Consider the following 14,557-nt stretch of genomic DNA (forward strand, 5'->3'; position numbering starts at 1 on the left):
ATCATGATATGAATCTTGTTTAATATGGGTGTAATACCATTCAACCCTATGAAGTTACATCAAAATACAGCTGATAGAAAGAGACAGGTGAAACAAGCTTACTGTCTCTATTGACCACTATCTTAATTGATGAACTTACCCTGTCCTAACCAACAGTATCACAGGTACAGAACAAGGAACATTAACTGATAATTAGACATGCCATTTGCTTTCCCTCTGGGCAAAAACCTACAGTACTTGGCTGTTCCTTAGCAAGCCTCTTGTATATGCTAATATCTCGTCTTCAACATTTGCAGGTGACATTTTATTTTTTAAACACCTGGAAGAAGCAACGCTTTAGCAAAAACATTAACTCACAAGGTTTTGGCATCATCTTAACTTACAGCATCAGCACAAGGTTTTTCTTAATACACTTGCCAGCTTTGAAAATTCTACATTAATCTTTTTTTTTATTATTATTATTTTTATTCCCTGCTTGCCAGAAGTGGAAAGCATACAGAATCTGGCCTGACATCAACCTTTCAGACAGAACACTGGATGACAAGTTAGGGAGTGTGGGCAGATTTTATTAGCTTTGTTTTCCATTCATATGAAACACAGAACTTCTCTGAGAGATTATTAGAATTAAGAGGTTTCAGTGGCAATAAGCAGATTTGAACAGAGGTAAGGACAGGGGTGGAGAATTATTTGGGCTGGAGGGCCACTTACAAAGTTTGGGTGAGCTGTTGGGAGGGTGGGGGGAATGGAGAGGGGGTGCTGACCCATAGTTTTGGTGAGCTGTTGATGGCTGGGAGGGGAGTGCTGACCTGTCCTCAGCCCCCTGTCACAGCTGTTTACACTGCCTAGTGTGGTGGGCAAGGGGAAGCAGGATGGGGAGATGCTAGTTGATCCTATCTGGCTCTGGACCCATCTGTCTTGCACTCGCCACTGGGGGCACAGGATGGAGTGGGTGGGTGGGTGGGCAGGCAGGGTTTCCATTGAGAGCAGGCCAGGACCCCCATGGGTAGGACATGCTCAGCCAGGCAGGTGGGATGGGGCCACAGGCGGATGGGGAGCAGAGCTCAGGAGCAGGACAGGCGGATGGGGCCAGGGCCAGGCCCTGCCCACAGACCTGGTGTCTGTTGCAAGGACCTGTGTGGAGCAGATTGCAGCTCTGCCCTCGGTCCTAGCCCTGTGCTGTCACCTGGGCCCTAGCCTCGTGCTGTCCTGGCCTCAACTCTGACCTCAGCCCCATCTGCCCATCCCACTCCTGGATGCTGCTCCCCACCTGCCCATGGCCCCATCCCATCTGCCCAGCTGAGCACACCCTGCCCGTGGGGGTCCTGGCCCATTCTTTGTGGAGACTCCACCTGCCTGCTCCATCTGGTGCCCCCAGCAGTGGGCACAGGGCGGACAGACACCTGGGCAGTGGGGAGCATCCCTTCCTCCACACCACATGCCCTCTTCCTTCTGTTTTCTTCCTGTTTCTCTCCCCTGACTAACCCACACCCTCCAAAAAATCCACCTGTGATACTACTAAACTATTTGATGTTCTTTCTGCCTGGTGCACTTCTTTCCTTCATCCTGCATCTTCTCTATTTATAGTATTACTTTTACAGGGCAGGGATTGTCCTCTACTCTTGTGTCTGTACAGGACCTGGCACACCTGGACACCCCTCTTTGGCTGGTTTTTGCACACTAGCATTATCCACATGAATAAAAACAACAATAGCAAACGGAGAGTGGAAGGCACCCCTGCCAAAGCACCAAACCCCTCACTATGACGATGGAGAATTCACTTCCGAATGATTGACTGCTCCTTCATCTTCTCCAGCAGCAGCAGACATGTTTCCACAACCACCTTGATCTCAGCTCGCCCACTGCATTCAGATGCCTCCCAAATCTCTTCTGCTTTGCACAGTTCCAGTCGAGCTTCTCTTGCCACCATCCACACACCTGCATAAGACTCCACGCCTTCGCTGCAGCACCTGCACTGCTTATTAGCTGACCTACAGATAGACCTAACAAGTATATCCATACCAAAGGATACTGATACAATCTGTTAAGATGCAACCCTTATATCTATGCAATTCTGTAGTGATACAAGTGCAGCCAAAACACTGTTATTTTAATCTTCCTTCATTCAGGGTCAGAGTTAGTGGGATTTAACTACCCTGTATCACTACTGGATCACACAGATGGAGCAGTTAAGACTGAAACAGCTGTTGCATGCTCTCCAGCCCACCCTTCCCTTATACCAATACAGGAATAATGTGTCACTGGAACAGATCTTTGCAATAGAAATAAAGTAGTGTTTTCCTTTAAGATGACTGTTTTGGGATATAAGTCCAAGAATTGTTACTAGTTAGGTATTTTGCTCAGACCCTGTCTATAGGGGGAAGTCAGTAACAGGAAGCTAGGGTGTGAATTTTCAGTGCTCCGCTTCAAGCCTCACATTGACACACAAGAGCATCTGCAAACAAATCCTCTGTACAAGATAGCTTACTCCATCTTGAAAGTGAAGTAAGCTACCCCCCGCCTCGGGAGTGTCCACATAGAACCAGTCGGAAAGTTAAACTGAGTAATTTTTAAAACAATTAAGTTAAACAGCATTAAATCCCTGCATGGGCACTTTTATCCAGAATTAAAGTGTCTTTAATTCAATTGAGTTTATCTTGCTTCCAAAGAGAATTTAGGTGAATAAAATTATGGTTACTTTAATTCTGAAATGGAATATCTACACAAGATCTTAATGCAGTTCAACTGCTCTACCTTAAAGTCCATTCCTACTGCTTTTCTGAGTCTCCCCTGTAGATAAGCCTGTCAAGAGCACTAAGAGCAATCATACAGGGAGTCAGTGCACTGTAAATTGCCTGATGAACACTAATTTCCCTCTGTAGAAAAACCCTCGCACGACAGCAATAGTGGGAAACCAGGCAAGGTTCATTTTTGTCTGCCAGTGTGTCCTTCTGCATTTACACAAAGCCACTCGTTTCAGCTGACAGACTCAGCTTGCATGGGACACAATGGCTCGTGTGACAAACCCCCTTGCCCACTGTTTTTCCCTAGTTAGGACGCTAACACAAAAGCCTCAGCCTCTTAGAAGCAATTGGAAAATATAATGCATGCAGTCTCTCTGTTCTCCTGCATTAGCTGAATTCACGTGAAGTAACTCAATGCATTTTCAAGTTGTATGATGTAAGGATTCTGCATTACCATTCTGCACTGTAAAATATCTTCCTTATACAATAGGAATCAACAGAACAGAGGACAAATTTTAGAGCTTATAACAATGGTGGATTCTTATCATCAGTTCTATAGGGGAAGTTTATACCACCCAATTACTGCACCAGGCAGAGACATGCTGAGATGTGCCATGCTTCTCCATGTGTGCAACCTCCCATACCAGCAGCAGTGTAGCCTAGGAGGACAAAGCAGGGTTCATTTGAGTGCAACTTCCCATAGTCATTAAAGCTGAAAGTATCTGGCAGCCTAGGCCCCAAATTTTTTTCCCTCTAACTTGCTATTGTTTAACACAGCTATCCTCCAGATTCCTAAAACACACAAACCAACTATTCCAAAAGAATTCCCTGCAAATGCTGACAACAGCTGATTTTATAGGTCTGGTCTAAAAACAATGTACGGTTATATCAAATGCACTCTTTTTTTGGAACGGGCTTGCCCTCAAACTATGAATGATGCCAGGTCACCAAGCAGTGTACAAAAATCAGAGCAATGAGATGCTTGTCCACGTGAAGCAGAGTGATGTGGGGGCAGGAAAAGGAGAGTTACAAAGAGCTGTAACAACAAAGGTAACGGCATGCTTTGGGAACACTAAATAACGCCAGATTAGCAATGTGAAATATATACGCTGGTCAGGAGAAAAAATTATGAGTCTTCTTTTTTCATATGCTATGAATATAACCTAGATCACAATTTTGAATCTTCTAGTGGGATTTCACTCCCCTGTTTGTTATTTTTAAATAAACTCTCTTTTAGATAAAAACAACCTCATGTTAAAAAAAATACTGGCACTTTTATGAATAACAGTTGCGCTGGGAACTGGCACCACAACTAGGGTGATCTGATCTTTTTGTTTAGTAAATTTATCCTCAGTTGTAGCAACAGAAAATTCCATGTAAAGGATAAGAGAATTAGGTGCCAAATACTCCCAGGCAAAGATTTTGGGGTTGGTTGGTTTGTGTTTAGAAGCAGAGCCAAACTCCGAACCACCACGTGCAGATCCTGTTACAATGATGGGACATGCCTGGTAGGGCTGTGCGAAGCTTTGGGTGCTGATTCGATTCGGAGGAGATTCGGCCCGATTCGGTGACTGAATCTCTGAAACCGAATCGAATCAGGGGACCGATTTAAAGGTCTGAATCGATTCAAAGCTCTCTGAATCTTCAGAAAAGATTTGGAGAGCTTTGATGATATGGGCAGTCCCCGGTGGCTGCAGCAGGGAGCTGGACCCAGACTCAGGGCTAGTAAATAGAGGGCGGGGGAGGGGAGGGAGGGGACCATAGGGGGACCCCTACCAGGCCTCAACCCCTGCCCACTCCCCCAGCCCTCCCAAGGCTGCCTTGCCTGCCCCAGCTCCCAGTGTTTTAAAAAAAATGCCCCAGTGCTAACCAACTGTTGCCGGGCAGGGTGGGGTGGCACGATCCCTGCTGCCCCCCCACTGCCTAATGCTGCATGGGGGTCTCTTCCACGAGCCCTCCCAACCCCCACTCACTCCCCCAACTCCCCCCCCCATGGCTGCCCCACCCACCCCAGCTCCGGCCCTTAAAGAAAATAAAAACCGAGAAAACCCCCTGGACTCGCCACTCCTGCAGCGGCCTTGGGGCTGGGCTCATGGAAGAGCCCTCCATGTGGCGTGGGGCAGCAGGGATTGCCCCTCGCCTGGCAGGAAAAGTGAGTGCAAGTCTTTTCTCATTTGTTTTTTTTTCTTAAAGGGCTGGAGCTGCAGCGGGTGAGACAGCCATGGGGGGGCGGGTCTGAGGCAGTTGCGGGGGCTCATGCAGCGTCCCCCCATGCAGCGTGGGGCAGTGGGGATCGCCTCCCACCCGGCAGCATCCGCTGAGTTGGGGCTTTTTTCCTCCCAAAGAGCTGGGAACTGGGGCAGGCAGGGAGAGTGGGCAGGGGATGAGCCTGGCCTGGCAGATTCGGCAGTAGCTGAGTCTCTGAATCAATTTGGGACAGCGATTCGAATCACCGAATCAAATAACTGTCCCCCCGAATCGGCCGAATCCGACTCTGAAGTGAATACTAGCCACTTCGCGCAGGTCTAACGCCTGGGTGTGTTTGATAGTATCTGGCCCCATGAGTCCACCTCTAAGAAATCTCAGCCTGGCAAGAGACACCTCCGTGGCATGTATTTCATAACTGCATTCTTGGTGCTTCGGCTTCATTCCCACAAGATAAAATTATTAATACGCTAAAAAGAAGACCCTGAAGACTGAATGCAATTGCACAAATAGCTATCAAATGGTTAGGCCAGAAATTTGACTACAATTTGTGGTTTTTAGCATGCACTAGCACTGGGAAATAGAAGCAGTAACCATGGTTCAAGACATTTCTAGGGTGAGTAAGATGTTCCTCTCTGCAGAAACCTATTCCAATTCTCCTCTCCTCACAAACCGCCTAGGATGGGCAGTCCTGTTTGCTCTTCATACCAGGATCCCAATTTTCCTGGCTTCATCTCCACTGCCCTGGAAACGCATGCTACTGCAACCACTCCTCCAGCTGTGGGACTCTGGATGGCATTTGCTTTGGAGCCATGTCAATGCTGCTCTTTGAAAAGGAGATACTGAATCTCCATTTCCAGCAAGGCATAAATGTATACAATTGCCTTGACCCAATATATCGAGATCCTCATGCACTTAAACAAAATTCACATGGGCTAGAAAGGGTGAAGTTCACATGGGTACAGTTCACAGGAAACGAAATGAATTAATATCATGCATCTAGGCCCTGGAGTTGGCAGTTTGAAAATTGTTCTAATTCAGGGGTTGGCAACATTTTGCCACCCCCGGGCCAGAGTCTGTGACCCAGTGCCCTGCCACAGGCTACAAACATCCACCCTGTGGACAGCTCATGCTGCCTGTGCTTCCCTTCCTGCAGAAACCTGGCCACCCTGCAGTGCTGGTAAATGCAGGTAGGAGAGCAGCAGGGAGGGCTCCCGAGGAGGGTGCTGCAGATGGCACGGGTGGCTCAGCACAATCACAATCCTCCAAGCTGCCGGAGCCAGGTCAGGCTGCCAGATCCGGCACGTGGGCTGTGGGTTGCCGACCCCTGCTCTAATTCATTATTTAAACAAATCCACAGATGTGCTGAAAAGTGCAACATTTAAACCTGCTTGATACCCAACAAAAAACAATGTTGAGCTCAATTCCATCCTTTCGGAGTCCTGAATTCTGTTTCTTTTATTTCCCAGCATGCATTGTAGCCCTCATTAAATGCACTGCAGACCTTTTGTAAATTCTTTGCTTATCCCTCTAAAACTGAAAAGGTTTGTGAACACCATCCATGGACTTTCAAAGTACTCAGGTACAGCATGATCCCTACAAAGGCCTCTGACGTCTCCTGTGGTCTTTTTAAGATCTGTGATTATGTCTTGTTGCTATCGTCTATAGAGCTTATAAAGTCCACAGGTACAGTCTCAACATCCTCCCCAGGAAGATTTGGTGTTTCTCTGTTTCCTGTAAAGAAAATGACCACTGCTTTGCAACCTTTGGAAGGACTTTTCTTCACCAGTAAAATGCATCTTAAATATTGTCTGCATTTGAAGAAGGTGGAAAACTAAAATAGTTTTGATGGCAAGAAAGCTAGACATTACTGCTTTTAATGAAGAATCTGCTCTTTCCAAAAAACATTTCCTCAGATTTAAAGCATTCATGGTTTTCTTACAGGACTTCTATCCATCCTTTCTTTTCCCATGGAAGAAAGTTTCATTATTTTTAACAATACCAATCTTAGTACTATGGTAACGGTTTGGATGCCCGATACATACCAAGCTTTGCCCAGGAGTGTATAAAGCTTATTTTTTTACTCTAAAATGACCTCACTTAGACTAAAAAACAAGCCAAAAACTATACAGAACATTAGCTATAGTTTACTATCCTAAACCTGATTCAAGAAGCCGAAAGATGAACTGTAGCGTTCTGTTTTTTAAATAAATGAGTTATAGCTCTTTATCCATCTTTTTGCTTCAAAATTATTGACTTGGATTAGTTTATATAATCCCTAAAACAGAGACAAATGTGTTCAAAATTAGATCATCACAGAAAACCAGTATTTTGTACACTGGCATAAAGCAAAGTAGTCACCAAAGGCATCTTTTAATTTTTTTTTTTATTAAGAAAAGATTTTGAAACTTATCTGGAAGAGTTTTCCAAAATATTCACCGAACAATAATTCTCTTTATGCTAATAAAATTATTTTTATAGATGGGAAAGCATCAAACAGATTTTCCTAGGTGCAAATGCTAGATGGGAGTCGGCCAAGTACAGCTAAGTTTGAGCTAGGCTCTTTAAAGGTCTGCTGTTTGAAAGCTTTTGTTTGGTTATCGGTTGCAAAGTGAGATGATAAAAGTAAATGTCTTTTCAATAGGCCACACGCAAAATGCAGACTGCTATAAGCACAGTGCCCATCTTGGATAGCACAGTGGTACAATGCAACCAGTCCTGGAGCATGGGGTTTTCTGCCCATTTCTATGAGAGCTTTAATCTGAAGTTGCCAGGATAGCTGACTTGCATCTTATATTTTACCATGCTATTTACATTTGCAGCAAAACACACATGAACTTCTCAAAGCTTTTGTGTGTGTGGATCTGGATCAAATGAACAAGTTTCCAGACCTGACCTTTAAATGTTTTTTTATTTTGGCGTCCACTTGGACACGTTAAAGGATTTCTGTAAATTGGCTCAAGCAGTCAAATACCAGCACTGGTAGCAAATGCAAACTAAGGTTGAGCAAAGTTTGGTTTATAATTTTTTCCTCTTTCAGTTTTTTGGCTTGATGTAGACAAGTTGTGCCAGAACCTCTCCCTACAGCGCTATCATCTTGTGTAAACTATTCCCACCTCCCATTTAATATTAATGTAAGGCTAAGTCCATTCTGACACCCTTCTGTATGCAGTGTGTGATGGACTGGAATATTTCCCTGGACATTAGGGGGGCCTGTGAGATGTCTGAGGTTACAGTATCTCCACTGTAACAACTGCAGCTAAGTATTGTTCCTTCCATGCTTTTCATTGAATCCAGATGCTGTAAGTCAGATATTCCCAGCCACCAGGCCACGGCCCAGTACTGGGCCGCAGTGGGTTGGCTGCCGAGTCGTGGCACGAGCCCCCCATTCAGCCCCTGACCTGTCCACCCGGGCGAGCGGCTTCGGTGCCAGCAGTGACATGCGGGGTGAAAATTGGGGGCAGGGCAGCCCTGAGAGGTAGGCAGCCGGCTCCACCACTCCTGTGCCAGTCCATGGCACAAAAAAGGTTGGGAACCACTGCTGTAAGTTAAGTGTCTCTAATTTCTTAGTGTTGGCAAGATATGATATGCACTAAAGCAAGAGAACTGAAACTTAGTCTAGATAACAAGGAACGCTAGTTGATTAGGAGGGAGAACTACCACGAGGGACAAGCGAGTGCTTATATGCTCACCCTTTAAGGCTGTGCAATCCTGAGTAGTGTGAATACTCACAGCTCCCAATGACTTTGGTTTAGTTCGGTGAGGCACTTCAATGGGAGAACAATTTCATCGCTCACATTCTTGTGGCTGTGGCTCGCATTCTTGAGGATCGTTGAAGCTCCTAGATCCTTCTAACGGCTGGAAAAGCAGTGTCTTGCCCCCATCTGCTGAAGACTTCTCTATGATGGTCCACTTACATGCATCTTCCTGAAATGCTGGCACCACTTTCTTTGGGTGCCTATACACGAGCAGCGAGGCTGCTCTACTGCGTGGTAATTACAGTGCATCGGAGCAGATTCGATTCATTGAGTCTGCTGGAGCATGGTAATTACTGTGCTCCAGCAGACCCGCTTCTAATTAAAGCACCCCCCCCCCCGCCCAATGCTCCTGGAGCATGTGTATAAACACCCTTTATACCTCGGAAAAAACACCCAGAAGCAAACATGAGTATAAACCAGCAAACATCAGTATAAACCAGCACAAACATCGGTATAAATCCTGGTTGCACTGGGTTGTTACAGGCAAGCAGTATAGACTGCACTGGCTATACACACACTTCTTGGCATGGTTCAAGTGCTGGCTACCATCTCGAAAAACCTGAATGTTCAGACACCTAGTTACACTGGAGGAGACCCAATTAACCCTGAGAGAGCTAAGCAGGGCTGCTCTGGCCGGCAGAGTTAAAACTCTACACTGCAGAAGTAGAGGGAGGGTGTTCAAACTTGAGACGCTTGAAACAAGTGGCAGGTTCTGAGCATCTACCCGAGCATCATCTATTGGCATCCACCTCCTGGTCACAGCACTTGGCACAATGTGATATAAACAGGGCATAAATAAAATCACCCCTCCAAAACCTAGAGAAATCCAAACTTCCTTGAAAAATTGCAGCCTCGACCCTTTCATTGTTAAAAACAATCCAATTGGCACAGATGTAGGCACATGCCCTCCATTCGTTTTTCGGTGCTGCCTTCTGAGCAGTCGCGTTGATTTTTGTTAAATTACCATCTGGTCTACAAGCACAGCAGGGGCAAACGGTATCTGTGAGATGCTCACAAATCGCAGGCAATATTAAACTTCATTCACCTGTGAAATTTTGGCCCCTTCTCCCACTCCCATGGGCCCTGGTCTTCTCTAATGCAAAGATACTTTTTAAAAAACGTGCTTATCAAGCCAAGGAAGTTAGCTTGTAGAAAGCTAAGGAGTTAATTTATAGCAACCCTGGGTACTCTGCACTAGCTCCCTCCTGTGTGGAAACATTTAATTTGCACTAATTACGAGGTAACTTATTCCAGTTTCAAAGTTAAACAAGTTGCCTCCCAGCAAGGCCTTCCAATTGGGTGCTAAAGTCATATCTGTACTTCTTCCATGCTGAACCTGGGATCACTGCCAAGAGGCATGCCCTGTCCACTCAACGCCACCTAGCAGGTGCTACATTTCAGGAATGAGGCGATGTTGCTGCCTTTGAGATGACTTGAGGAGACATCCAATATACAGTATGTGGTCAGGGCCGAAAGCCTAAGAGTAGCCTCTGGGCGTGTGGTCGGGGCTGCCTCTTTCCTGGGCTTTGCTGGAAGTGGCATGAGACATCGAGGTGTTCGTGTATGGCAGAGTTGGCACAGACAAACCCCGAAAGTAAGCACGCAAGGAGTCAGAAAGGAATCACTCGTGTGCTATAAATTCACAGCCTGGCTTATACAACTTGCTATAACTTCCCCATCTAAATGAGACCATGGTGGGAAAATAACCAACTCTTCCTCACTCAGGCAATTCAGACATGCTGTGATCTACTATCAATATGCCCATAATATTCCCTTAGCTATAATTCTTTGGACTTTCACAACAGAACCAAATAAAGAGTGTGCAAATAATACAACAGCATTAATGTACTGTAAGTTAACAATTACTTTGCTTACAACATGCCAAGACAGGTAATATTAGGGAGAAGTGCTATAGCCTAGGGTGGAAAAATGACTAGGCATCACATCCTATTTTAATTTACTTCTACCTGGATCTACTAAGTCTTCCCACACTCAATGAACGTATATAGTTTACCCTATCATCTGAGGATATGAAAGTAGTTTACAAAATGACCACTCATTCTGGGGTTTCTATACCCATTTTAAAGAAAGGAGAGCAGCAAAGTTATTTGCATATTTGCATAACTTGAATGCACCAGTGCACCAGTAATAAAAGTGATTAAAGAAAACAAAACAGTAAGTCGAGATGCCAAGTTAACCTCATGATCCCTACCTCCATCCTTTAATCAGTGGGAGATACTGGCCTCTGTTCTTACTCAAGCCACTCTATTTTTTTTTTATATACATTTTGTATGCAAGTCATAATGTATGCACATATCCCTATTTACACTCCCCTCCCCTCCCCCATAAGCACCCACGCCTGTGTCTTTTGGCTAAATATTTTACAGCTCCCCATGTACTGCAGTAAGGATTGTTTGCTGAACAAGCTGGTTTTTCGCTCTTTAAAGCTCAGTATTTCTTTCCTTAAAAATTAGCCAACCACAGCAAAACATAAAGAATCCTTCTGAGGACTAAGCCAGCAAAGAGGTGAAAAAATGCACATGAAAATCAAGTGACATCAATGTATTATGAGGCCACATTATTAAACAATGCAATGCTGTATGCAAGATAAGGGGGAAAAACATGACATTTACCTGACACGAGATTTGCACAAGGTAGACTAGTTCCTTGGATTCGCAGCCGTTTCTTGTTACTTCATTCTGTTCCTCTGGGAGTGAGAGCTACATCAAAGGAGCAAGGAGGGGGAAGGGAGGGGAGAGAGAGAGAGAGAGACCAGGTCAGTGAGCAGGGATAAGCCAGGCATGTAATAATGCATGAAGCACCACATTCATATTAACTTGCTCTGAGAGATGCTGGGGATCAGGAACCAGGACTGTGCTCGTCTGAAGTTGCCAGATTGAAAATACTCAACATTTGCGACTTACACAGACCTTCCAAAAAAGCATTTGATTCTGCATCTTATCTGATCTTTTTTTTTTAAATTGGTGCTACAATAAAACAAATCACAGGAAGGCAAACTGTTCAAGCCAAGGATTAAATCTTCAGCTATAGAGGTCTGTAAAATGAAACGCTCCCTGGAAACATCCCCATAAATATTCACATATCAGAGATCCTTTTATTCTAACTACCCACTTTATTCCATTTTTATTTTATAAGTTTGGGCAGGCACTAGATAATAAAACATGTCTCCAAATTTCAATGTTATCAAGCAATTGACCACAACAGAAGGCTTTACAATGCCATTCATCAATATGAAAAGTCATTTTAAACAATGTTATGATGTGCTTTGTCCAAGCAGCATGCAGAGATTAACTGCGGCATTCCTGTTCAAATACCTGGGGTGCAGGTGGGGTCTGGGGGAGGCGTGGCTAAATGGAAGCCCTTGTCTGCTGATGAAGTGAGCTTCAACTCATGAAAACTGGGGCGGGGCGCACACATATGCACATATTTTATTTAGTCTCTAAGGTGCACATCTACCCCACCTTCTTACCTGATCTGCCAGGAAAGCTTGACCAGCCAACCTGCTGAATATTTACACCTGCAAGAAAATCTTTTCATGCCTGAGGTTCCCCACTCAAATTAAGCTATGCTGGCAAAAAAAGGTTGTTTTGCAGACAAGACAAGACTGCACCTTTACTTGTGCGTCTGTCAGTAAAGCTATACTGGGGGTGAAAACAAAACACTCACCCCCTTAGCTGACAAAACTATTCCTTCCACTACTCTTAAGGAGCTGACTTAACTCTATAAAAGAAACTAGTCTCATGTCCCAGCACCACCTCTCTAAGTTGCTGAGTGTGCCTAGGCATTGCAAGGATGATGAACCATTATCTAGGATCCTCTGAAATACTGGACAAAGTCAGCGCTGCCTTTCTACTGCAGTGGGTGCGATGCTTCTCCAGAAGCAGCAAGCTTTGGAGTAACCAACATGCAGCAGTTCTTAGCTGGGACTATGTACATAAGCCTGATCTGCAGCCTTTCCAGGGATGGCCACCCTTGTGCAGTTCCCAATCTGTGTTCTAGCAAGCGTAACCTCCTTGTGAGCAGAAGACTCCAATAGAAATAGCATCTGGTCAGGCAATTCAATATGATAATTAGGCCTGTGCGAAGCGGCTAGTATTCGCTTCAGATTCAGATTCGGCCGATTTGGGAGACAGCGATTCGATTCGGTGATTCGAAATCACTGTCCCGATTCGACTCGGCCGAATCTGACTCGGCGATTCGGCTGCTGATGAATCTCCTAATCTCTGAATCAGCCAGGCCCATCCCTCGCCCTGCCTGACAATGGCTGCCACGGCTGGCCCCAGCTCCCAGCATTTTAAAGAAAAGCCCTAGTGCTCACCAGGTGCTGCTGGGTGGGGGTGGGGCGATCCCTGCTGCCCCCCACTGGCCCACGCTACGTGGGGGGCTCTGCATGAGCCCCCCATTGCTCCCCCATGGGTGCCCTGCCCACACCAGCTCCGGCCCTTTAAAGAAAAAAATTAAAAAGGGAAAACACCAGGGCACCCGTGGGGGACTAGGGGAGCAAGGGGGGAGGTCAGAGGACTCGTGCAGAGCCCCCCCATGCAATGGGGGGCAGCGGGGATCACCCCCTCCCCCCCACCCAGCAGCACCCGGTGAGTACCGGGGCTTTTTTTTAAAGCACCAGGAGCTGGGGCGGGCAGGACAGCCATAGGGGGGCTGGGGGAGCGGGCGCAGGTCGGGGGGGCTGAGGGAGAGGGCAGGCTGGCAGGGGTCCCCCCCATGGTCCCCTCCCCCAGCCCTAGTACTTACCAGCTGGAGTCGGCTGCAGCTCCCTGCTGCAGGCACCAGGGACTGCTCAAATCATTGAAGCTCTCCGAATCTTTTCCAAAGGTGTGGAGAGCTTTGAATCGATTCTGACATTTAAATTGGTCCCTTGATTCGATTCGAATTTGGAGATTCGGCCACTGAATCAGGCCAAATCTCCTCCGAATTGAATCACCACCTGATGCTTTGCACAGCCCTAATGAAAATACTCTTGGATAATCAAGAAATGTACACCACCATGCAACCCTGCCTACAATAAAACTGCATAGGAAAGAATTTAGCCCAATTATCCTATCTTCGCTTAATTTTTTCATGCTCTCTGCTACTGCTACAAGACTTCCTCTGCAAGTATCTCATGTCATCAGTCATCTTCTTCTAGCTCCTCTCTGAGTTCTCCTTGTGCCCATCTGCAGCCATGCTGAAAAGTGGGCGAGTGGCAATGACACTTACCCACAGGTACTGGGGAGGAAGATGCTCATTGGGTGCATCTACATATGCCCATTTACTGCATAGTAACCAAAATTTCTGCGCAGTACGGGCATGTGTCCTCACGTGTACGCCCGTACTATGCAGTAAATATGGTGGCCTAATCTGACTTGAGGGTAAATTTGATACCTGAATCATGCAGGTATCAAATGTACACCCGATTATTTACTGCACAGTAACACGCATGTAGATGCCTTGCTGCGCAGTAATATTGTGTGTGTGGACTGACTTGTGACTAACTTTAGCCCCAAATCTGTCCATGCACAGTGTTAACGAGCTTTAATGCCTGCACGTGTAGATATCTGCCTATTCCCACTTATTGCGCAGTAAAGTTATAAGCTGGCATAAATGCACATGTAGACACGTCCATTGCTATTCAAACGATCAGTGAAAAATGAGGGCTCGTAAATAAAAGAATACTCTCTGAAGACTGTTAATGGAAATTGTATAAATAACAACAATAACAATGGCATAAGATCCATGCTCAGGATTTCAAAATTAATTATGAACATTTTAGCTGTGTTCACATTCGGCCTGAAAATCCTCTGCACTTCTACTAAAGCACTGTGACGATTTCCTTCT

At 45.7% G+C, this 14,557-nt stretch overlaps 1 protein-coding gene across 6 annotated transcripts in view; it reads right to left on the reverse strand.

The window, feature by feature from the left end:
• The window catches only part of ARHGAP32 (Rho GTPase activating protein 32), a 470,146-nt gene that overhangs the window by 139,876 nt on the left and 315,713 nt on the right, over positions 1 to 14,557 (reverse strand). For all 6 annotated transcript variants that reach the window (XM_059719723.1, XM_059719722.1, XM_059719720.1 and 3 more), the window contains one exon: positions 11,338 to 11,424. In XM_059719723.1, coding sequence (XP_059575706.1) covers positions 11,338 to 11,424 — 87 coding nt within the window. The remainder of the gene's footprint in view (positions 1 to 11,337; positions 11,425 to 14,557) is intronic.

The sequence above is a fragment of the Alligator mississippiensis genome, chromosome 16 (assembly GCF_030867095.1).
Source record: "Alligator mississippiensis isolate rAllMis1 chromosome 16, rAllMis1, whole genome shotgun sequence".
Lineage (NCBI taxonomy): Eukaryota > Metazoa > Chordata > Crocodylia > Alligatoridae > Alligator > Alligator mississippiensis.